The 26,270-nt window shown below is 39.6% G+C and overlaps 1 protein-coding gene across 3 annotated transcripts in view; it reads left to right on the plus strand.

Annotated features, from left to right (window-relative positions):
• The window catches only part of LOC306858545 (lysine-specific demethylase 7A-like), a 107,958-nt gene that overhangs the window by 73,343 nt on the left and 8,345 nt on the right, over positions 1–26,270 (plus strand). For 2 of the 3 annotated variants that reach the window (XM_079399122.1, XM_079399123.1), the window contains exons 4-13: positions 19,312–19,397; positions 19,484–19,601; positions 19,776–19,936; positions 22,136–22,277; positions 22,437–22,623; positions 22,792–22,954; positions 25,435–25,522; positions 25,659–25,765; positions 25,877–25,968; positions 26,060–26,146. In XM_079399122.1, coding sequence (XP_079255248.1) covers position 19,397; positions 19,484–19,601; positions 19,776–19,936; positions 22,136–22,277; positions 22,437–22,623; positions 22,792–22,954; positions 25,435–25,522; positions 25,659–25,765; positions 25,877–25,968; positions 26,060–26,146 — 1,146 coding nt within the window. In that variant the 5' untranslated portion in view covers positions 19,312–19,396. Of the gene's footprint in view, positions 1–7,551; positions 7,666–19,311; positions 19,398–19,483; positions 19,602–19,775; positions 19,937–22,135; positions 22,278–22,436; positions 22,624–22,791; positions 22,955–25,434; positions 25,523–25,658; positions 25,766–25,876; positions 25,969–26,059; positions 26,147–26,270 lie in introns of those variants that run through there. The other variant, XM_079399121.1, reaches the window with a different exon arrangement.

Raw genomic sequence — 26,270 nt, forward strand, 5'->3', positions numbered from 1 at the left:
TAACATTTTCAATTATTTAACACTACTACGCAACATACTATATTCTGAACATGTGTTGCAGGCAAGGACGAACCGCAGTGGTCATCTTTGCCGCTCTGTTAATTGTTTATGACGTCTATTCAACCCTAGACCTTAGTGATTGTGGGTCTGAGGACCTTTTTGTCTGCTGCTTAACTTATTTAATCAACAGGCCAAGGGTTTACAACAACAACTATTTCATCGAGTCAACCAAGACCTCACTTTACAGGCCTCAGGCACGGCACACTCACAGACGCACACACACACACGTGGTACTTAGTAGTCATCTGGAATGCATTGCTATTACTTCATTCTTGACATATTTTTTCTTGTGCTTCCCGGCCCCATGCTCCTGTTGTCATTGTATAAGTGATACACCACTCACTGAGCTCAAGATGGAAAAAACAATCACACCGCAATATTAACTCCTCTGCTGACACTACTGTTATCAGTGCTATTACTGAGAGAGCAGCATGCTGCACGTCTGGACCTCTGCCATAGCCACACAGCTCCCCCTATCTGTCAGAAAAGTTAGCGCTGTAAACTATTAACTATGAACTTTAGAATTACAGAGCCAGACTTTGGACTGTTGGCAAAGTCTGTTTTACATTACAGCTTCGTCTGGCCTTAGCATGCCATTTTAGATGATCAATGACAAATAAGAGTGTCCACAATGGAGATGAGGGAAATTCTTTCAAAAGCTATATTAAAACATGTTTTTTTTTTCTTAGAAATGCACGCTTTGCTTTAGTATTAGTGTCAGATGGTTTTGAGTTAGTTTTTTTGCCATTTTCAAGAAGAGTTTCACATTTTTACTGTATAGATGTCATGCGGTGTAACCATGAAATAAAAAGTAACACATTTTCTTTACACATTGAATACAAGCGAGTTTACACATCTTTAATATTTTCAAAAAAAGTTTTTTGATATATTTTTCACGGTAAAAATTATTTTTATTTATTTATTACAAGCATCATGAATTATTCATTTAGTAATATTAACATTTGTTAGTTGCTCCAATTGACATTTTTGAAGAGATTTATTAACCTTGACACAGTTATTCTTTTTCCTGTTTGTTTCTGCATGATGATTGAATTACAACACTTTGTTGGTTGTACCACATGACTTTTTTTTTTTTTTCAGAAGTAATGATGAAATGTGCAAAACTACTCATTTTTTATTAATTAGTTACTTCATTAAGATATCAGAAGAGTAGTAGTGTAACGGTTTGTGGTTGTAGGGAAAAGGCGCACGACGAAAGGTGAAAACAAATGAGGACTCTTTAATCAAAATAGCTTCAACGCACAAACACTTAGTTAACTTAAGATCAGACAAACACAAAGGCAGTACTGAGGACTTATAAAGGGGCTGGAACAAACGAGAAAACAAGATAATTGAATCAAACACAGGTGATGCATATAACTAATTAACAGAACTAGGTCAGAAACTAAAACAGGAAGAACCAAATAAGGACAAAAAGGAAACTAAACAAACAGTTCTGTTACAGATATCGCCCCCCTCCCGGAAGGTGCGTCCCGCACCGTAACAGTAACATCGGGGAGGGGGGGGCGGGCGTCCTGGAGGCTGGAGCAGGACCAGGATAGGACAGGGAAGCCTCCAGGACGGATCAGGAGCCTTGGGAGGCCATGGCAGGACTGGAGATTCGGGAGACCATGGCGGATCTGGAGACTCGGGAGTCCATGGCGGATCAGGGGCCTTGGAAGGCCATGATGGATCTGGGTCCTTGGACGACCATGGCGGATCAGGGTCCTCGGGCGACCATGGCGGATCTGGGTACTCGTGCGGCCTTGGCGGATCTGGGTTCTCGGGCGGCCTCGGCGGATCTGGATCCTTGGGCAGCCATGGCGCGTCGGGGTCCTCGGGAGACCATGGTGGATTGGGGTCCTCGGGCGGCCTTGGCGGATCGGGGTCCTCGGGAGGCCATGATGGATCTGGGTCCTTTGTGGCCTTGGCCTTTGGCCTGGCCACACAAACTGCGGCTATATGGCCCCCCCCCCCAAATTTCTTTGGGAAAGTTCCCCTCTGGGGCCCACATTGGAGGAGCGGGTTCTTGGGGGATCTCTGGAGGAGCGGGCGCTGGAGGGCGCTCTGGAGGAGCGAGCGCTTGGGGGCGCTCTGGAGGAGCGGGCGCTTGGGGGCGCTCTGGAGGAGCGGGCTCTTGGGGGCGCTCTGGAGGAGCGGGCTCTTGGGGGCGCTCTGGAGGAGCGGGCTCTTGGGGGCGCTCTGGAGGAGCGGGCTCTTGGGGGCGCTCTGGAGGAGCGGGCACTTGGGGGCGCTCTGGAGGAGCGGGCACTTGGGGGCGCTCTGGAGGCGCGGGCACTTGGGGGCGCTCTGGAGGCGCGGAGCTGGACGGGACCCGCGGGAACTCAGGTGGGCTGGACGGGACCCGCGGGAACTCAGGTGGGCTGGACGGGACCCGCGGGAACTCAGGTGGGCTGGACGGGACCCGCGGGAACTCAGGTGGGCTGGACGGGACCCGCGGGAACTCAGGTGGGCTGGACGGGACCAGCGGGAACTCAGGTGGGCTGGACGGGACCCGCGGGAACTCAGGTGGGCTGGACGGGACCCGCGGGAACTCAGGTGGGCTGGACGGGACCAGCGGGAACTCAGGTGGGCTGGACGGGACCATCATCGCCGTGAACGGCGTAACGTTCATCGCCTGTTGCGGCGGTATCCTCCTCGCCGCCGGCGGAACATTCATCGCCGTGGGTAGGGCCGTAGGGTCGGAGGCTCTCCAGACACCGGATGATGGCTTCTCTCCAATCGAGGTCGGAGGTGTCTGGGAGCTCTCGCTGTTGGTGGTAAGTGAGCCCGAGCCGGAGCAGCATCTTGAGGGTTCCTCCTTCCAGTGAGCTGGCGAGGGCGAGAGGCGCAAATGCCATCACAAAACTCGCTGGGTCCTGGATGGCGTGAGCCAGCTCAAAAAATTGTGCGAGCTCGCCCATCTTCTGTGTCGGTCTGATCTTCTGTAACGGTTTGTGGTTGTAGGGAAAAGGCGCACGACAAAAGGTGAAAACAAATGAGGACTCTTTAATCAAAATAGCTTCAACGCACATAAACACTTAGTTAACTTAAGATCAGACAAACACAAAGGCAGTACTGAGGACTTATAAAGGGGCTGGAACAAACGAGAAAACAAGATAATTGAATCAAACACAGGTGATGCATATAACTAATTAACAGAACTAGGTCAGAAACTAAAACAGGAAGAACCAAATAAGGACAAAAAGGAAACTAAACAAACAGTTCTGTTACAAGTAGCAACCTGAAACTGTTTATTGTATGCCCCCAGAAAGATTTCATTTGTTGTATTTTAGTTTATTGGCTAATAAAAAATATAGCTATTGAAAATGGCTACTGGCTAATGAAATAGCTCATGAAAAATATAGCTACATATTTACTACTACTACCATTAATAACTTTATGCCGTTATGCTACTTTTAGAGCAGAACAAAAGCTCTTCTTTTACAATATGCATACAATAGATTTGTATTGGTATAATCACATGCTACAAATGTGGCATACGAGAAAACATTATACCTAAAATATAATTAGTGAAGACCGTAATATCGAGGTCAGGGAAACTCACAGGAAAACGCCAGACACTTTTGGTGAGATAAATATGTGCACTCGTCCACAGAGACCCATAAGACAGATAGAGAGCCATTAGAAAGGAGAAATACACCACTTATCTACAAGTAATGTGTTGATATACCCCACTTACCTGCAGGGATATAGGGCTCAGATTAGGTTTTCCAGCTGTTTAGATACATCAGAAGAGGAAATGAGGTCAAATATGTCTTAAGTGTTAAAATGATCACAATCCTATGCATCTTTTATATATACAAGAAGCTAATTTACACATATTTACTGATTATGGATATGTGAGTCTTTAATGAGTGTTAAAGGACTGTATCCAGTCAACAAAAACACTTCAAGGTGGAGCCATGGGATACAGCCTGTCAGCACATCTATAGATAGACCGTTCCTGTGATGTAATGGAGTAGTGTTTAACTTGCCTTCAAAGTGTGGGTGTATTTAACTTTATTAGTAAATTATGGTATATATATATGTGTGTGTGTGTGTGTGTGTGTGTTAAATGATTTACTGTAATTTATAATATGCAGTTAGTGGAGTTTGCTACTGTTGCTCACACTTACAAAACAAATCATAGATTTACATTGAGTGAGGGACCTGAGCCATATTTATCTCCACTTGGTGGTGGGATATTTGTTCTTGGGCCACCTAGCAACCACAAAGCAACGCAAGCAAGAACATTTATCATTGCAACACCCCAACGTATTAGCGGCATGTTTTTCTACTTAAGAAAATCTAGCAATGTATCTTGTGTTTGAAAACATTAAAATGAAAGGATATGAGCATTGCTAGAAGCGTGAGGTACACACATTAGAATATCTAATTGCAAAACATGTTTTTAAGAGATTTTGTTAGATCTTCTGGCCTAAAACTTGGCAAATGGGTGGATTTCATTCTTGGCTTGTTTAATGTGTTGATACAGTGAGGCTTTGAGGACTGACACTGCCGCGGACCTTTCTGCACGTAAACAACTTTTTTTCAACTGTCCATTTTTCGCACCCTCTCATTCTCAACACACATTTTGACAAATCACACAACACTTTCACTTTTCTTGAACCGGCATGTGTAAATTTACTCACACATTACTTCTTCTGTTTGGGGAAAACTAAATGTCCACTATACTAAATAACAAGTTTAGCCATTCTTGAGGCATTAATGGTCAATTTAAGTACAGTAAACTCATGCAAATATACGGTTTCTGCATAGTCATGGACTGCATGATTAAATACTGTACATACTTTATAAATACCATTCTATTGCAATTTCAAGAAAAGCTTGCAGCATTGGTTTCAGTGCAGGTTGTAATATTAAAGAGGTCACTAAATGGGTATTAAGAGCCAAATCTTTATGTAATGTAGGCCTAGGTAAACATTTTTGGGGGTGGGGAATATATATATATATTATACCCACCTTCTGCTCATAAACATTAAATATTATTTTTAAAAAATGTCATGTAATGTTCTTCCTTGCATCATGTTAGCCGTTAACTATTGTTTTTGTTATTTTGAAATGGTTTCAGTCAGTATCAAGTGTGAAAGTGCACATATTTCTTTAGCAGTGTCTGTAGTACATCAAACTAATGTTGTGTAATATGTGAATATGTCTGGTGAATATGTGAATCATCTGTGGGGAAAGAATGTGTTTGGTTTGAAAACAGAAATGGCAGACAGTTCAGGAAAAAAACAGTTTGTTTGCCATGACCATGTCCATGTATGAATAGAAAAGGACTCTATGGAGAGGATATAATGGATCAAATAATCTTACATGGTGAATGTATGATCTATTTTGATGACAAATGCATAAACAGAAAGGTAATTTTATGAATAAACAGACAGCAGCGTCAGTAGAACAAACCAACTTTCAAAAGACATCCATAAACTTATAAATAGCATATCCACAAACTAAATGAACAAGACACGGGACAGTGTGGACAATCTGGGCAAGAATGTGAAACGAACGAAAAAAACCTTCCCAATGACAATACACACGAAACAAAATCAGAACACAGTCCCATCTAGTGGTCCCTGAGAGAACAACATTCATTTAGAAAAGCATGAAAATAAAGCAGTTCATTCGAAATTCATTTCAATGCTGCTAAGATATTTACTTGCATCATATACATCACAAGGACCTAAGTGAGCACATCCACAGTCCCAGGACCAGAACTACTGCAGTATAGACTGTATGCAGGTATTCGCTCATGTCCTCAGTGTCTATGTACTGAATGGTGACTGTGATGTCATGATTGTCACCCTGGGGGTCAGTGGAGTCCAAACCAGTCTCCTGCTTTGAGGCTCTGTGTCATCTCGGCCCTCCTCATCCTCTGAATCTGTTGTATATAAAAATGTTATATTATATTTTCCCTGACCAACAAGCATCACTATGAGCATCTCTCAAACCAGGTGTTTGATGGATGTGGATGTTATTTTGCTTACCGTGGTAAAGAAAATCAAGCAATTCTTGGATGAACAAAAGCTCTAGCTCCGTCAAGGGCTCTTGAGCGAAATTCCTGTAATGATTCATTTCAAATTAGAAATAATTACCAAAATCATTGCTGGTGAAAATTCAGGTGAGCTGATCCAGCAGCTAATATTCCAACAACTTTTATTCATAAGCAAACATTCTTAAATATCAACTTACTGAGACTCTCAATGAAAAACAGTTATACACTATTTCTAGATCTACAGCTACTACAGTTAGGATTGAAATAATAATAATGATAATAATAATAATTGACAATATTACCACAGTAAGCAGATACAATAATAGCCATTTAACCATCATTCTTTCTTTTCTTTTTCTCTCTTAATTATTTTTTTAATAATGAACTAGACCAATACCTCATGTGTGTGTGTGTATATATATATATATATATATATGTAATATTAATTAATACAGACTTATCATAAGTTAATAACATTGTCACATTCATCCATCTAACGCTAGGTGGCGCACACGTCTACCAAATTGTTGTGCGAATCTTTCTCTGCCACCATGTCCTGTAAATGTCACATTAATTAAATTCAATTGTGAAGTTAGTATGGATCCCTCCTCGCTAAATTATTTGTGAAACCATTAAAACTACTCGTACTTCATGAAGACTTTGGAAACATCATGACATCTTATTTCGCCCTTTTCATAGATCTCCCAGTATTATGGACCTATTTGTGTTCATTTTGTCATGTGATATTTTATTTTACATAAAGCAATACTTATGTTTATTTGTATTTTATCAGCGATATGGAAGCATTGCATTACATTCTAAAATGTACATTTATGTGTGTGTTCATAATATATTTGTAATTGTTTAATATTGCCGTTTAATATTTTAGTATATAATATTCTTTTTTTTTTTACATTATATTAAATAAAATAGGCCTAATAATATGTGCGTGTTAATATGTTTGTACAGCCATGACAATAAACGACTTTGGGGGAAAAAAGTGTGTGTGTATGTGTGTGTGTGTGTGTGTGATTTTGCGTAGCTACTATCTGCGCATGTCACAGAACGCCGCTGATCACGTAGTGCACGTGCAGCACGCTGATTCTGAATTAATAAACAGAGGATTGTTGTAGATAGCTTCTGTTCTGTTTTATGAATATTTATTTATGAATAAAGCGTGTAGTGTTGCTTTTGATATTTAAATAGTAATATATGGAGTACGAAGGGTAAACTGACAAAGTTTGTGATTCTGTTGTATTAAAATCTTATTTACAGTATCTATATACACTACACCTGCTTTACTTTTAACCTCGAAGTGTTCGTGATTGAGCCCATGTCTGCAGTGGCAGGCGCTGGTGTCGGCACTGCTCGGATTTTCCTTCGGCAATTTCCGTTTATGTTAACCACGCCCCTATTTCCCTTCGGGAGTTTCCGCTGAAGTTAATCCCGCCCCTACAGTGCTCAGCGTTGTTTGGGGACATTAGGAAGATGGCGGCTGCCCCGCTCTACTGTGTCTGCCGGCAGCCCTATGATGTTAACCGGTTTATGATCGAATGCGACATTTGTAAAGACTGGTTTCACGGCAGGTATGGAAATTATGGTCTCCTTAACAGATGTGGATCGGTTGGTATGTACAGACTGCCTTGCCACGGGGGGTATTTTGGCTGTAAATCAGGGGTGTCATGTGAAAGTGCTGGTGACGCGCGATGGGGGTATTTAAATATGAATGTGATTCGACTTGAATGTGATTTGAGCGTTATTGATCGATTTCTGTTAAATGTTTTTGTGATAAATGTGTACAGGGAACCTTTAAGACGACCTTTCTCCCACAATCCTTCCCTCAGGATTGAATTTTTCTGCTTTCCTTTAGAAGTGAGCTGCCAAAAGCCACATGGCTCATCTGTATGTGTGTTATGAAACTAGACATTTAAATCGTCTGTCTGCTTCAGCTTGATGTGCTTTGCTGAACTTTCAGAAAAAGGATGTTTCTCGTTCTATATAACTCTGATTGAACGCAAAAATTAGGCATTTTATGATTAATATGGTCATTAGCTCAATGTTTTATCTTTGCTTTGAGTTCAAGGTAATATAGTTTATTGAACTGTTATTGAACTACAATAAAACTGATATGTATATATGTATATGTATCTATGTGTTAATCTGTAATAAACAAAGTTGTGTTTTGACAGGTAGGCATACACTGTATCTTTATGATAATCATGTTTGTTCGTGCCGTACTGTTCTCTTGTGTCACATTGTTTTATGTGGTAAGACAAGTTATGCAATATGAGCATTTATAGTGCTTGGCGAAACAGGTATTTTTCTGATAAGTGGGTACTAAAACAAAACCATATCCATCTTGGCACGCCAACATTTTTTGGCATATTGTCAAAAGTAGCTGCCTTTAAGCTTCAGGACAGAATCTTCTCTGTAAATGAGCCAGGGCTGAGCTTCCCTTCCTGTCTTGCGAAGTAACCGCCAGTACACAGTGAGTGGTTGTGCGGGTGTTGAGAATTAAGTCTTGTGTAACTTTGTGCAGCTGCCAGATTCCCCAAACCCTGTGAGAGTGCGAGACAAAGACTGGAGCCTTTGCAGGCCAGAAGAAGAAGTAAAGGGAACAAGTGCGATTCTGCAGCGTCAGTGACGCACAAAACTGTTACCACATGCTCTGTGTCACTTCGTTCCAGATTGACGAGACACAATTTTCCCCAAATCAGAGATGTGAAACTTCTCGGGTAGAATTTGGACACCGGAAAGTGTGACAGAATGAGGATGTCTGTCTGAATGCACGTGAGGTGAATGTCTGAACCTGTGAATCAATTACTTTAAAAGACATTATTAATTTAACCCTGAGGGCATCATGAGATGTTACACTTCGTTCTCTTTAGAAGACATTTCATCTGGGGAGTTATAGCAGGTCGAGATTTGTTTAACAAGACCCTAGCTCTTTGAGGGTTACAGGTGAGTTTAGGTGTCCACAGATCTGCTGATTGATGGAGCTGCAAGGTCAATACGCAGTCTGGAAAGAGCTCAGGTTAAGACCATCTTTTGTCCTTTTCAGACTGAAAGTAAACAAATTCTGGGGATCTGAGTGTCGTCAAAGAAGCCAGGCAGTTAACCCTTAGTTTCAATTGCAAACTTCAAGAATGCATTGGTTTATTTAGGCTTGGTGTTTCACCATTGGTCCACCTGAGCTTTATTCTCGAAACTGTCTTAAGTTAAACTCATCCTTAAGTTGAAATGAAAATTCACCCAATTTACAAAGTCATTAATGTTATTATGAACAAACATAACTTGGAACTTCCAGTGAAATGACAGACTTCTCCAGTTATTTAGCCTGAATAAACTCCTCCCCTTTCTTACAATCAACTTTAGTTCTGCCTCCATCTAATCAACAACTGATGGGGGGAATCAAGTCCAACCCTTTTTTTAAATTCTTTTTCAGTAATTCCTTTTATTGAGATATACATTAGAAAATACTCTCCACTACTACTCTCATTGGCGTGTTTTGCAAAGAATTTTTGCATCGACCAACCAACTCGTACTTATAAAATGGCAGTAGTGTAAAAATTAGTTAGGTCTTACAAAAAATTTAGCAAGAACTGGGCTAAAACTATTGGATGTATAGGGGGAGGATCCCTAAGCAAGAAATGCTTAGGGTCACATGGGGTCAGCAGATATGTGCACGTACAACCCATCCACCCTTACTCTCCCAAATACAGACTTGTTTGGCTCTCATAGTTGGGAATCCTTCTGCATTATACAAAGAATGGCTTGACACTGGCCTAAACTTGACTCTTTCTTGCTGTTTGCGGATCATTCTTAAAAATGTATCTGCCACAACAAAGTGCCTAACCTGAATGCGTGCACGCTTGACAAGCTTGATGAGCTTGGGAGAGAAAGAAGGCGAGTAAAGGCAATGTTAAAATACTTTCCCTCTTCTGGTCCCTGGGTTGGTGAAGATGTTTTGGTGTTGAACTCATTATGTCTCATTAAATCCTGAATGTGCTTCTGACTCTCAACAAAAGCCTAGTGTGAGTCGCTTCCAGACCTGAAACGCCCTGAAGATTAGTGTTGACTTACCAGGGCCTGGTTTGTTGACCCCTGCCTGCTCTGTTGTGGGTTAATCCAATGAAACTGTCAGGTTATTTGTTACAGAGGTATACAGATGATAAGTTCGATTTTATTTAACTTGCATTTAAATGAAATGCATAAATTGTCACTATTTAGTTAGTTTCTGTTTGATTTTCACTATTGGCACTGTCCAAGGTAGTAATGTGGGTGCTCCACAGATCCGATGGAGTATAAAGCCTATTGTTCAACTCAAGTCCAAATCATACTCTGGTTTTTATGAGTACACACTGTACTTTGGGCTTTAGACCACAACTTACTTGTTTTTGGCCACTAGAGAAAATTAAATGGAGGGTTCCTGACTAACACTTTTCTTTCTGTGCCTTTGATTTTCTGGTAGGTAGTTAATCAATTACTCAGGTGACAGAAAGGCTGACTCAATTCCAGGCATGTGGCACACTGACCTGGTTTACATGGTGTTATGAAACTAAGACAAAATGAATGTAATAAGATGAAGATTGTTTAATGAGCCAGACGTAATGTGAACGAAACGGGGTTAATGGAAAAGTGGAGAGTAAGATCTAGGTGTAGCTGTTCATCACCACCACTAAAACACACAAAAATATTTTATACAGTCAACATTCACAATGAAAATGTGATTTTTGGCTTATACCACAAAGTTTATGACCTGATTTTTTTTCTTGTACAGTCTGTGCTCAAAGAGCTTTTAGATGGTTATGACATTGTGCCGTTCACGTGGACTGATCTCATAAATGCTATTATTCTAACATGACTTTGAAGCATTATGGGAGTGTGTGTTCATAGTGCATAGTAGGAGCCTTTGATAAGTACAGCTTTTATATTTCACTTATGCTGATTGAATTGCATTGGTCTTTATGTTGTCCAAACTGCTGAGAACTTCAGTTCATTCATCAACTGCGTGACAGGATCTGAGCGCTCTGTTCTGTCCCTCATTGTCTGATTCACGTAGGAGGGAAGCGGAGGAGGAGAGTGGGTGTAGAGTCATTCATCCTTAAACCTTTCCTCCCCCATCTGCTCTTGTGCCATTGCATGTCTGGCCGTGATACCCAGGTGACTTTATCGCAGCATGAGCTGGAGTCGCGGCACTGGTTCAAGCCATCTTATTTAGACACAGATTTTTTTCTGTGTCTAAATAAGACAAGTGAATCATAATAAATAAGTGAATCATAGGGATAATAGACAAACATCCGATGAATTCTTCAGGCTATGAATTGTTTATCTAATGGTTTCATACCCCATTTGTATGGATCCACACTGTAATCTCTCCATAACTTTACTGACAATATTAACCTTGGTAACTGTTGCCAGCCGTCATAATGTCTGACAGATGGTCTTTTCTAATGATGGTCTACAGACACCTGCATGTATTAAATAATATGGTAAAAACATTAATTCAGAGGATTTTTTTTTTACATTATTTTCTAATGTAAAAAAAAACACATGCAGTGGAATAATTTTTGTCAGCATCAATCTTAAAAGCATTTCAGTGTCTGAAAAAAATTCAGCAATTTGGGTTGCAGTAGCAAAAATGTCTGAGTATGGGATAACAGACCATATAGACATAAAATGACACTGTAAAATTCTTGCCAACAGAAGCTGAATAGTGTTGATGGTATTGGCCTGATTATAATAGAGATTAAGCCAAGTAACAGTTAGCACCAGCTAGGCCTCGTCTGGTACGACAGCAGCTTTCTGCTTCCTGATTGTACTTAGTTTTTCTTGCTGTTTCCTGCAATAATGAGGAGATCAAAGCTGAGACAGCAGCACATTCAATCCTCTGCCTGTGTTCAAAGGCTGTCTTCTCTTTGAGGAGAATCACCTTTCTGCTCAAGTCCCCTGCTGATTTTAACAGCCCCATATAGCAGAGTATCCACTCTTGATGTTAACTCTATTCTGATGGCGAGAAAGGAATGGAGAGCCAAAGCGTTTACTGCAGCATTATTAGAACTCAAATAAGACTTTATTTGGGGAACTGGTAGAGTTAAACTGCTGTTGTCATACATGATTGCAGCAATATCCCGTAATCTACAGAACATGGGTACAGCTTCTTCATTACCTGTAAATACAGCAAGCAAAATCAAAGAACAAGCTGGCGTAATGTCATTTTGAACAAAATCAGACCAAAACGCAGATATTTTTGGTTCAATTACGATTATCATGTCATCAATTCAGTTCAATTCAATATCACGATGCATTGACGATGCACTGCATCCTCAATTTTACTTCACATGTATACAATTTTGTCAATAAATACAAACGGTCAGATATATGAACTGAACCTTTTGTGGTTTCTCAAGTTAGTGGTATTACCCCCTGCATATTTTATTTGTGTGTGTGACTTGATTTACACACAGCGTGCTTCTCCAGGTTGTGCTTTCCAGGTTGTTCATAAAAGCCGAAATGTCCCCAGATGAGAATGAGCTTTATTGGCCAAGTATGTTTACACATACAAGGAATTTGTTGTAGTGACAGAAGCTCCTCAGTGCAACAGAAAGACAGTAACAGGACAGGACACAGATAATAAAAGAATAACAACAAATAACCAAATAGGCAATGTACAAAGCAGCAAAAACACAATATAATATAAACTAGTATGTACAGGTCAAGTATGTGCAAATTAGAAGTGAGAAAATAAAAATTAAATAAGAGTGGTGAATGGATAATGTATTATAGTTGTGTGTTCCACGTTTATTGTTGAGTGTTCATGAGATGGATTGCCTGAGGGAAGAAACTGTTCCTGTGTCTGGTCGTTTTGGTGCACAGAGCTCTGTAGCGTCGACCAGATGGTAACAGTTCAAAGAGGGAGTGTGCTGGGTGTGAGGGGTCCAGAGTAATTTTACCAGCCCTTTTGCTCACTCTGGATAAGTACAGTTCTTGGAGAGTGGGGAGGGTTGTACCAATGATTCGCTCAGCAGTCCGGACTACCCTCCGTAGTCTTCTGAGGTCAGATTTGGTAGCTGAGCTGAACCAGACAGTTATTGAAGTGCAGAGGATGGATTCAATGATAGCGGAGTAGAACTGTTTCAGAAGCTCCTGTGGCAGGTTGAACTTCCTCAGCTGGCGAAGAAAGTACAACCTCTGCTGGGCCTTCCTGACAATGGAGTCTATATGAGTATCCCACTTCAGGTCCTGGGAGATGGTGGTGCCCAGGAATCTGAATGACTCCACTGCAGTCACAGTGCTGTTCATGATGGTGAGTGGGGGGAGAGCAGGGGGTTTTCTCCTGAAGTCCACTATCATCTCCACAGTTTTGAGCGTGTTAAGCTCCAGGCTGTTAAGACTGCACCAGACAGCCAGCTCCTTAACCTCCTGTCTGTAAGCAGACTCGTCACCGTCCTGGATGAGGCTGATCAGTGTGGTGTTGTCTGCAAAGTTCAGTAGCTTGACAGAGGGGTCTTTAGAAGTGCAGTCGTTGGTGTAGAGGGAGAAGAGCAGTGGGGAGAGTACGCAACCCTGAGGAGCTCTAGTGCTGATGGTACGAGTGGTGGATGTGAATTTACCAAGCTTTACTAGCTGCTGTCTGTCTGTCAGGAAGCTGTTGATCCACTGCCAGACGGAGATGGGGATGGAGAGCTGGGTTAGTTTATTTTGGAGGGTTTCCGTGATGATGGTGTTAAAAGCGGAGCTGAAGTCCACAAACAGGATCCTCACATAAGTCCCTGGTCTGTCCAGATGCTGCAGGATGAAGTGCAGTCCCATGTTGACTGCATCATCCACAGACCTGTTTGCTCTGTAGGCAAACTGCAGGGGGTCCAGTGATGTCCTTCAGATAAGCCAAAACCAGTCTTTCAAATGATTTCATGGCTACAGACGTTAGGGCCACAGATCTGTAGTCATTAAGTCCAGTAATTTTGTGTTTCTTTGGGACGGGGATGATGGTGGCGTGTTTGAAGCATGAGGGGACTTCACACAGCTCCAGTGATCTGTTGAAGATCTGTGTGAAGATGGGGGCCAGCTGGTCAGCACAGGATTTTAGGCAGGTTGGTGACACACCGTCTGGGCCTGGTGCTTTCCTTCTCTTGTTCTTCCTGAAGACCTGGCACACATCTTCTTCGCTGATTTAAATTGTAGGTGTGGGGGAGAGAGGGGTTGCTGGAGGTGTGAATGGTTGTGTGGAGAGGTGTTCAGGGCGGGTGTGGGGTGATCTTTCAAAGCGACAATAAAACTCGTTCAAGTCGTCTGCCAGGTGTTGATTCTCCAGAGTGCTGGGGGATGGTGTCTTGTAACTGGTGATATCCTTCATTCCTTTCCACACTGAAGCAGGATCACTGGAAGATAATTTGTTCCTGAGCTTGTCAGAATAATTCCTCTTTGCCACTCTGATCTCCATTTCCAGTGTGTATTTGGCCTATTTGTACAAAACTTTATCCCCCTTTCTGTAAGCATCTTCTTTAGCCTGATGGAGCTGTCTGAGTTTTGCAGTGAACCATGGTTTGTCATTGTTGTAGATTAGATGAGTCCTGGTAGGAATGCACATATCCTCACAGAAACTGATATAAGATGTTACAGTCTCTGTGAGCTCGTCCAGATCGATGGCAGCAGCTTCAAAAACAGTCCAATCAGTGAGAGAGAAACAGGCTTGTAAATCCCGCTCTGTTTCGTTAGTCCATCTTTTAACAGATCTTAATACAGACTTTGCAGATTTAAGTTTCTGCCTGTAGGATGGTATAAAATGAACCAAACAGTGATCAGAGTCCTAAAGCTGCTTGTGGAACAGAGTGATATGCGTCCTTTATTGTTGTGTAACAGTGATCCAATATATTACTGTCTCTGGTGGGACATGTAACATGCTGTCTGTATTTTGGTAGTTCGCGGGAGAGATTTGCTTTATTAAAGTCCCCGAGAATGATTAAAACGGAGTACGGGTGTTGTTGCTCACTCTCTGTGATCATATCAGCGAGTTTCTGTAAAGCTGTGCTCACGTGCGCTTGCGGTGGAATGTAGACACTCACAAGAACAAGAGCAGAACTCCCGCTGCGAATAGAACGGCTTGCAGTTAATGAAGAGTGTTTCTAGATCTGAACAGCACATCTTCTTTAACACAGTTACATCTGTACACCACCTCTCATTGATGTAAAAGCACGTCCCGCCGCCGTGTGATTTTCCCCGTTGATTCTGCGTCCCGATCTGCTCTGATCAGCTGGTAATTAGGTAGATGAATCGCGCTGTCCTGTATGTCGCCATTCAGCCAGGTTTCCGTGAAACACAGAGCAGCAGAGTTAGAAAAATCCTTGTTTGTCCGGGAGAGCAGAAGGAGTTTGTCCGTTTTGTTGGGTAGAGAGTGGAGATTCGCCAGATGGATGCTAGGCAACGCCGTTCGAAATCTGCGCTGACGAAGCTTCACGAGCGCGCCGGCTCGCTTTCCCTGTCTGCGCCTCCTGTAGCGTTTGACCAGAGCTACAGCTCCGCCAACTACAATGTCCAGCAAAACGTCCGAAAAATCAAAATCCGGTAAAAGATTTTGTGGTGTGTTCTGCCGAATGTTCAGCAGATCATCCCTGGTAAAACTGATTGTATTTGAAAAACAAAAAACAAACAAAAACAGTACAAACACTGAAGAGCAACGCACAATAGATGCCATCAGCGGCGCCATCTTTAAGCATGTTAAGATGTCAGCTTATAAAGTAGTTGGAGCGTTTTTAATTACTTGCGTCTCGCCTCCCGCCACCATTGTATGCTATCATGACAAAGCACGTATGCAAAAAATGATGTCAGAAAAGCATCAGTGCGTTATAATCTGTTATGGTCTATTACTGATTCCGAATCGTCCTCGTCTGCATCGTAGAAACGATTAATTTCAACACCCCTATAGCATTGTATCTTCAAATTGTAGATTCAAGGAGGACCGTAAAAGGTATAGTTCACCCAAAAATTAAAATTCAGTCATTTAATTACTCACTCAAGTCGTTCCAAACCTGTAAGACATTTGTTCATCTTCGGAACACAAATTAAGATATCTTTGATGAAATCCGAGAGCTTTCTGACCCTCCATAGACAGCAAGGGAACTACCACAGTCAAGGCACAGAACGGTAGTAAAAACTAGGGCTGCTCGATTATGACAAAAATCATAATCACGATTACTTTGGTGAATATTGTAATCACGGTTATTTAAAACCATTATTAGTGGGCCATATGACCAAAGCTTTATTTAAAGATAGTGATATATATCAAATATATATTTTCTGTAAATAAGGCTGCTATGACATCTACATTTTAGAGACCAGCGAAATGTCACAATTCTCAGTACCACAGCAGAATACCAGAGTAACTAATATTAGTTAAAAACAAAAAAGGTCCTCAAAATTATTGAAAATAATTAAACTGCCAGTAATAAGAAAGCAAAGGAATACAATGCCAGTAATAAAAAAGCAAAAGAATACAATAGAATAAAAAAGATACAAATGAACCAAACTGTGCTTTAAGTTTTTTTTTTTAATGCAAGTCTAAAGTAGCTATTCAGTTAACAGCCTACTAGAGAAACCGAATGAAAAATAAAACAGCATAGTCTTCACTGTAAGAATTAAACTTCCTTTGTTTCTTATTAAAGCTACACAAGTAATCAAGAGCAGTGAGCAATTTTGAATTTGTCTTTTGTTGCTTATTAATATAATAATTATAGCCCGCTGTCACTTTAAGAGCCGCACAGATCCAATATACTGTTACACAAGTCTTTTCATTCTCAACTCTTTGTTAATTTATTACATAACCGACGAGGGTTTACATGAATAATCACTAAGCGCCACATTTTGACACATTTTTGCGTGTATTTGACCGTTTAGGTGCTAAAAGATGACTACATGTCCGTGTTGTGTTCTGTCTCTGAGCGCATACACCGTAATCTTCCTGAGGAAGCGCATGTTCTCTGTCATGCTTTTAAAAACAAAAATAAATCTAATCAACTTAAATAAATCAAGCACGTCCCTTTTTGCAAAAGTCTCGTTACATGATGTTACTGATTTGCACGTGAAATTGGCCTTTTATGGAGGAACAAAAGAGCACCGGAGGAACGGGGCGCAATAATCGTTTTATCTCGATTACTGTATTTTCATAATCGTTGGAGGCCGAAATTGAAATCGAAACTGAATTTCGATTAATTGCACAGCCCTAGTAAAAACATCATTAAAATAGTTAATGTGACATCAGTGGTTCAACTGTTGTTTTTATGAAGCTCCGAGAATACTTTTTGTGTGCAAAGAAAACATCCAAAAATGTCTTAATTTGTGTTTCGAAGATGAATCAAGGTCTTACGGGTTTGGAACAACATGAGGTTGAGTAGGCTAATTTATGACAGAAATTTGATAAATGAGACACACTATGGTTTTGTGGACTTTACAGGCATACAGAAGGCCACAAGACCACAAGTGCAGAATTTGAATGGTGGGGCTAAGTTCAAGGGTTGTTGTGGTCAGCTAAAAGGCTCAATTTATGTTTTGTAACAACTTCTGTTGATTAACATGCTTGCGGTTGTTTCTGACCTTTGTTCCCCCTCATTTAGTATTGTAGTGTTCTTGCTTAACTAGAAAGACGCTGATATATGTAAGCGATAGGAAAAGTAGAGCAAATATCACAGTAGGCGTCAGTAAACGTGTGAGTGTTAGCACTTTTCTGTGTTTTGCTGTGTGGCCCCAGTTGTTTGACTCATCTCGGCATTAGTAAATCTCTTGCCGCTGGTCTGTCAAAACTCAGCTAGCTGATTTCACATGGTTGGCAGCGTGACTCTGAAACAAACCTCTGGAATGGGTGTTTGTGTGGGTGGCTGAGCGTTATGGTTGTGGTTGCAGTTTGGCGAGGTGATTTGGTCTGCGGTTGGGTGGTGGTGGAAATCCCACAATTGTGACGCAGCGCCCTGTTGATTGTATCATCACCCACCCACACAATGTTTGACGTACACAGTGGTAAACAATGTACAATTTTGTAGTGTTTTCTAAAACGAGCAGATGATGACACCATTGTCCCATGCAACATTCAGCTGTTTCTAAATCATTGACATTTACTCAGAATAAAACCTCAGCAGTCATGTAGCACAAGTAGTGTTTGCATACAGCTGTTCATCGGGTGACCCACTTTATATAGTATATAAAAGTAATGTGGTGGTTTTTGGTTATACATTAATTTTGTTTATACTATGCATGATGATATGTGTGGTTCTTTCTTCACATTTACTTCATAAAAACATTTAGTTTGTACTGTTTTATTGTGAATTTTATGTTTGGTTACACTAGGGGTGGGCGATATACCGCTAGACACAATTAACCAGTAGAAATTTGTCAACCAATAGAGATTTTGACTAGACTCACAGATTATTAGTACAAAGTATTTCACAGAGATATTTTGCTACTTTATAGACCTCGAATGGTGAAATGCACACACTTGTATGTCAAAATGACCGTCTTTGCAGGTATCTTTGTTAAAGTGCTTAAGTGAAAGCAAACAGCTGAGAAAGAAAACGCATGTTTAACAGTATATTGGATCCGGGCAGCTCTTAAAGTGACAGCAGTATATTATTTCTGCTGTCTGTCATTCATGTTAAGCAAACAACAAAAGAGAGAAAATCTCTCACTGCTCTTGACCTAAGTAAGTTTTGTAATTTCAATAAGAAGAAACATATATTTATTTAATTTACACAGTGAAGATTATGCTGTGTTTTTATACATTTGATTACTTTAAACAATGTATGTAGAATTTATTATTTATTCTACTGTAGTTTTTTTTTGTCCTATTGCTTGTAATTAGTTTTCTTTTTTTTTTATTATTTAGGTTAGTATTAGTTTTTTGTGATAATGACACTGGTGAGAAGAATTATGATATATTATGATATAAGATTTTGGTCATATCGCCCACCCCTAACTTGACACTATAGATATTTTTGTTTTATTGTTGTATTTGCGTATGAAGTGATGTTTAGTGGTGAGTTCTCATCCAAAGAAAAGTAAATTATGTGGTGAAGTTACTTGCATAGCTAATGGCTAAAAGGATGCTGGCTAAGCTCAAATTTACATGTTTAAGAATTAGACTAGTTTGTGTTTTTGCTAGTGGGTACTGCAACATTCATATGGTTGTGACAGAATTATTATTATCTTAGTACTTATTCTGTGGTGTTTTTTTTCTTCTTTTTCAGTTGTGTTCAGGTAGTGGAGCACCATGCTGCTGATATCGATGTTTATCACTGTCCCAACTGTGAGCCCATCCATGGACCCTCCGTGAGTAAGTGTGTTCATCTGCACGTGTTTCTCAATTGCTTTTGTTTTGTTCCAGGATCAGTCTTATGAATGTTTCCTCCTTTTTCACAGTGAAAAAGCGCAACAACTGGCACAGGCATGACTACACTGAGCCAAATGATGGCACACGCCCCGTTCAGGCAGGAACTGCTGTATTTGTACAGCAACTCCAGGCCAGGAGCTTTGCCAGGTACAAGCACCTCTGGATTAAAACTTGATTAGACCTTGAACTTTCCTACTTTGAATTCTAATGTGTTTTTAGGATATAATCACAGTCATTAGTTACATCTAGTTATGGCTTTGGAATTCGCACCTACCTGATAAGACTTGCAATTGAATTCTGTGTGTCTTGAATGTTTCAAAGTGGCCATGAGATTCTGGTGCCAATGCAGGGGAGCCAGGTGACCCAGCGCTACCTGGAGAGGGAGGGCTTCCATTACCCCATAGCGGTACATGGCCTGGATGGACTGGGGCTTAAACTGCCCCCTCCCTCGTTCTCTGTCAGCGATGTGGAGCATTATGTGGGTACGTGTGTACACTGCATTTACTGTCTATTAGATAACAGCTCGGGAGAGTGACTGGCAAGTGGGGCACTAGAGCAAAAGAGACTCAATTAGATCAGTAACACATTTGGACTCATAACCAGACCCACATGAAATTTGTGCAATAGATACATGTATACACAAATGTATTTATATCCACACATACGCACATACTTTCTAGGCCTATTTCTGAGGTGGGCACAAGTCTGTTTTGTTTTTTTTTCTGAACAACTTTAAACACATTGGACTGGAAAGCATTAGATTACCGAGTGACATTGTGATTGTGTTTATCCGTCTGTGCCGGTAGTGAATGGGTTTAGACCCAACTCCTTTACAGCTGTGGAGGTTATCTTCTCTCTCCTCTACATTAGGCCTAAAACATTTCATCTCCAGTTACAAAGCTATTGTACAGAACAGTCAGTCTGAGCTCAGATTCCCAATAGGCCTGTTTTATCTCAACGCTTATGTTACTTGGCTCCCTCTTTCGCACGCCGCTGATCTTTAAGCTGGAAGTGTTTTAATAGTAACAGGTGTCGAGGGGAAGAGGTGTGTGTGTGTGTGTGTGTGTGTGTGAGAGAGAGAGAGAGAGAGAAACAGAAAGAGAGGGGGGAGCGGGCCACTCATCAGATCATGTTACCCAGCCAGTTGGGCACAGACAAAAGGCCACTAACCTTCTCTGTCTGTCGTTTCTTCCATTTTCTCCCTACACCTGCTTTTCTTTTCTTAGAAAAGATAAACATGCATTATAAGAAACACTCATTCTTCCATATATGGCCACATTTAGAGACGCATATTGTGTGTGTGTGTGGTCAGACTGTCAGAATTTAACCAATTGCATGCTACATTACTTTTCAGAACAATTTTAAACAGAAGTCAAAGCAAAGGTTTCATTACCTAAAATTTCTGTCACTATTATGTCATTCCAAATCTGGAATATTCTGTGGAACATAAAATAAGAGATTTGGCAGTGTTCAAGCTGCTCTTTTCTATATAATGAAAGTTAATGAGGACTGGTACTGTCTTATATTTCAGTCTCTTCATCAAGAAAAGTTATGGAATTACTTTGAATATAATATAATTAATGCACTAGTTGTATGGTCTACTTTCATGTTAGATTTATGCAACATTTTGTCATTTTTGGAGATAATCTTTTGTAATTGAAATGTAGTAATAAAGCTAAAATAAACTAAAATATTGGATGAAAAACTTGACTTCAAAGAAAATTAGAAATGCTGCCTTGGCTTTTGCAGTTTCAATACTAAAACTGAAATAAAAAGTTCAAGTTATAGAAATTATAAAGTAGTTAAAAATGACGACAGCACATACAATTGCTAAAACATAAGCAAAAATTTAAATGAAAATTATAAAAATGAAAGCCACTTCAAAATGTTATATAAAATTAATTACTATATTATATATATATATATATTTACTATATAATATATATATATATATATATATATATATATATATATATATATATATATATATATATATATATATATATATATATACTATATAAATATATATATATATACTATATAAATATTATTATTATACTATTATAGTATTTATTATATATATATATATATATATAATAAATACTATAATAGTATAATAATAATAATTATATAGTATAACAATAGTGTTTAATACTATAATAAAAAACGAAAAACACTGATCCGTTCAATTATAATAATAAAATAATGATAAATAAACAAATGAATAATTTGGGGGTGGACTTTAAATGCCTTACATTTAAATGTTGTCTACAGAATTAAGTTAATATCACTAAAAATGAATGATGACCATAAAAATATCAGCATGGGTTCAAAAGCAGTGCAGAGTTTTGCAGTTATGTCCAGTCCCAAATATGGCCTTGAGCCTTTTTCAATTATGTGTTTGTGGGACTGTTCGTCCAGCTGTTCCCTGTCATCAGATGCTGGCCAGCTGTGTGTGTGTGTTGAGGGATTGCAGTCACTTCACTGCCAGCTGTCCAGTGCTGTTTCCGGTCCTCAGCTGTCATTCGTGATTTGCGGCCTTGCAGCTGTGTCTCTAAAAAGCCTTGTTACAGACTTTGTGTTTGTGAAACCGACATAACAGAGAATTTATATATGAGAAACTCTGTCGTGTAACTCTGTCCGCACACCCAATTTGAAAATATCCCACTTTCTTTTTCCAGGTGCAAATAAAGTCATTGATGTGATTGATGTCGCAAGACAGGCAGACAGCAAGCTCAAGCTGGGAGAGTTTGTGAAATATTACTACCAACCTGAACGACCAAAAGTGTTGAATCTCATCAGCCTGGAGTTCTCTGATACAAAGTATGTGTGGAAAACCAACATAACTTCAACTTATTTTACTGGTTAAAATTGCGAAGTGATAACACTTAACTAGCATTCAAATAGGTGTTGTTTTATTATACATTCAACACATATAAATGCTTGTTTGAAGTTTGATTTTTGTCTTCTGATCTGTTTTAGGATGGCCAATTTGGTGGAGGTTCCTGAAATTGCGCGGAAGATGTCCTGGGTGGAGAACTACTGGCCTGATGACTCGTTCTTCCCCAAACCATTTGTGCAGAAGTATTGCCTCATGGGAATGAAAAACAGTTACACAGACTTCCACATCGATTTTGGAGGAACTTCAGTGTGGTATCATGTTCTCTGGGTAAGAACTGAGGCCTGTCTGATGATGTGAATCTGTTTTATGAAGTGTACTTTTGTATATAGCCATGGTTTCTAAATGGCAATTTGTGGAGATCCGGTCATGTGGTGTTACTGTTATGTAAGTGATAAACGCTGATAAGGCTTTTTTTTTTTTTTTTTTTTTTTGCAGGGAGAGAAGATTTTCTACTTGATCAAGCCGACTAAGGCTAACCTTGCACTATATGAGTCTTGGAGCTCATCACCCAATCAGAGCGAAGTATTCTTCGGGGATAAAGTCGACAAGTGTTACAAATGTGTGGTGAAGCAGGGAACTACCATCTTCCTCCCCACTGGTGAGAATTGGCCAAACTTCTGTATTATTTTTAGTGTCCATTAAAAGATTATCCACAATTTTCATTTTAAATAAATTATAAATTAAAAGATATCCAAATTAATATATAAATATTCATTTAATTTTTTTCATGTTAAAAATGCCAGGGTGCTATGGCTGTCTTGATATCAAAGTAACAATCCTCTTAAAAATAAGGAAATTCCTTAAAGTTCCCCTATTATGGGTTATGAAAGGTTCATGTTTTGGGAGTCGCCAACAACAGGTTGACATGCATGCAAGGTCAAAAACACTTTCATTGTCTTATAATATACATTTATTTTTATCTTATTTGCTCAACGATTCATTTTTCCATACCCCTCCTTTGTGTGACACTAATCTGCGGTGATTGGTCTCATTTTCATTTCATCACGCCTGTAATGCCTCATAAAGCAGCGTTTGTGAGCGCAGTGCTGCTTTGTGTACAGCGTTACCAGGAAACCGCTATTTTTACCTCTCCAAAAGCAGCACCTAGTGGCAAAGAATGAATTTGCATTTTCATTCAGACCAATGCGAAAAGACCAACAAGTGGGCGGGCAATATGCTAATGTTTGTCAACATGAAACGGCTTGGGATTTGTTTTAAAAAAGACTTGTTTCAATGATTCGGAGTCAACTCTTTATTTTGAGAGCCAATAACTTCTTACATGGTGCACTTTCAGATTTAAAACTTTGCAGGATGTTCTCATTCACTTAGAGCTGTGTTACACACTGCATGAAAGGTAATTTTCAAAAATTCATAATAGGGGCACTTTTAAGAAAACCTTAGTTGGTTGCCATTATCTTAATAATTCCATAAATCATGTGGTGCAACCAACATGCAGAAATAAGAGATTATATCATAGAGTCCATCATAACTATGTGTCAACGTCAACAAGTCTCTTAAAATATCAAAAACATTATGAAAAAATATCGAAAAGGTCAGTTCAGGTTGGAAAATGTCATGTGGTGTGACTCCCCAAAAAGTAATGATATTTATGAATTAATATTTCATGATATTTTAATTTTTAAACATTTATTTCTAAACATTTTTGACAAAGATAATTAAGATTTGTATACTTATTCAAAATCGTAAGGAGGAAAAAACTTTTTATTTGATGGTTACACCACATGACATTTTTAGTGTCAATAAATTCTGTAAATATTTCTCAAAACCATAAGAAACCAACAGGAGTACATTGCCAAGAAAAGTAGATTTTTTTTGTTTTCATTATTGTGGACGCTCTTATTTGTCATTGACCCAAACAACAGCACACCTTTTGTATCCTTGATTGACCCCACGACACAAAATACGATGTGCGCTTTCGTAGAAACACAAGTACACATTACAGCAAGGCGAAAATAATATCAGGCGGTTTCCCAGAACTCCTGCCAGGAAAATGTGGATCAGCGTCCAACATCGATGACCTTTGTTATAGTGGGAGTGTTGGGCAACGTTCTTCACTGAGCAACGTGGTAAACAGAATAAAAACACTCTGAAGGGGCTGTGATGCAATTCACGTGCGTCTCACCAAATGGAAAGAATGTAGAATGAAAAGTATCTGTGTGTTATTTTAATCAATATTAATTCGGCATACATTTAGAGTGCTAAAAATGGTCTTTAACCACTGCGGAGGTAGTAGACGCAGCTCTTCTCGAGGCAGGGATTCATTATCACAGCATGTGTGTTTGTGGTGTGTGAAAGTGAGCATGTGGGTTTCCCTCCTCGAGCAGAACGTCACATATGACGAAGCAGAAATCCCCCTCTTGTTTAGCAACATGTCTGCACACGGTGGTCAATACACATGCTGCTAGATGGAGAGATAAAAGTGATATTTCTGTCAGTTGCGGTGAGGTGTGGGTGTGAGATGACTATATTTGGCTTTCGCTGATGTCTCTTTGTATACACACTGGTTACTATTGTGAATTGTGTGTGTGTACACTGTATTTTGCTGACATCTATAAATGTCAAGGCTGAACAGTGGTGGAAAGCTTACTTTGGAAATGTTACAGATTGCAAGTTACCCTACTTAAAATTTAATAACTAGTAGTGTAACTATTTCAGTTACTTTATTAATGTAACGGATTACATTTAAAATATTATAAGATTTGAATATTTTGTATTAAGTGTTTTAATATTTTATTTTATTTAATATTTAATTAAATTACATTTAAATTGTGTAAATTAAATTTAAAATGTTAAATATATTAAATGTTAATTCTTAATGTTTTGTCCTGTTAATATTTTTAAACTAAAATATGTGCTAATTAATGAAAGGGGTGTTTGAACGAAGTGTAACTTGCTAGAGTTTAATCAAAATAATATATCTGACTCTGATATAGAGACATCACTAAAAATACAATTATTTTAAATGATGATTCATTATTATTTTTTGATCAAACTAGTGAAAATGAACTAGATCTGCATAACAAAGGCCTGAATGTTGATCTCTGTTGCCCTCTACAGGTTGGATCCATGCAGTGCTCACTTCTCAGGACTCCATGGCCTTTGGTGGGAACTTCTTGCATAACTTAAACATAGGAATGCAGCTCAGGTAAAACCCTGAATTAATTCCTCAATCTATATTATTTTGATTAATCTTCTCTAGATTGTTCCTGTCACTGTAGTTAATTTCAGGTTTCTAAACGTATTCCTGCTGTAACTGAACTAGCTCTCCATTCACATTTTAGGTGTTATGAGATGGAACGCAGACTGAAGACTCCAGATCTCTTTAAGTTCCCATACTTTGAGGCCATCTGCTGGTATGTGGCCAAAAACCTTCTGGAGACCCTTAAAGGTGAGTGAGACAGGACTACTCATGCAGTTCTTTAGTCCAGGGCAGGATTTTCGATAATTCAACGGTCCGTTGTCAAATGAAGATTCATAGTGAAACATGTTTGTGTTTCAGAGTTGCGGGAGGATAAATGTCAACCTCAGGGTTATCTAGTGGACGGAGTGAAAGCTTTAATCTCATCACTGAAGACATGGCTGAGGAGGGAGGTGAGAGGATGTCCGCTCATCTCATTATTTTTATGGTACAACTCTTGTGGCTGTTGCACATGGTCATTTTCTCTGTGTGTTTCCTCTGCAGTTGACTCAACCCAACAGTGAGGTTCCAGACCATATCAGACCAAGCCGTCTCATTAAAGCTCTGACCAAGGAGATCCGCTACCTGGAGGTAAGACAAGCCTGAAGAAGTTGAGTTGTTTTGAATGGGTGATGAGACAGTAATTCATAGGTCTTTAGAGATATGCTGTTTTTATTTCACTCTTCACTTTGCAGTTTCATGGGAACAATTAATT

This window comes from Barbus barbus (assembly GCF_936440315.1).
Source record: "Barbus barbus genome assembly, chromosome: 39".
In the NCBI taxonomy this organism is placed as follows: domain Eukaryota; kingdom Metazoa; phylum Chordata; class Actinopteri; order Cypriniformes; family Cyprinidae; genus Barbus; species Barbus barbus.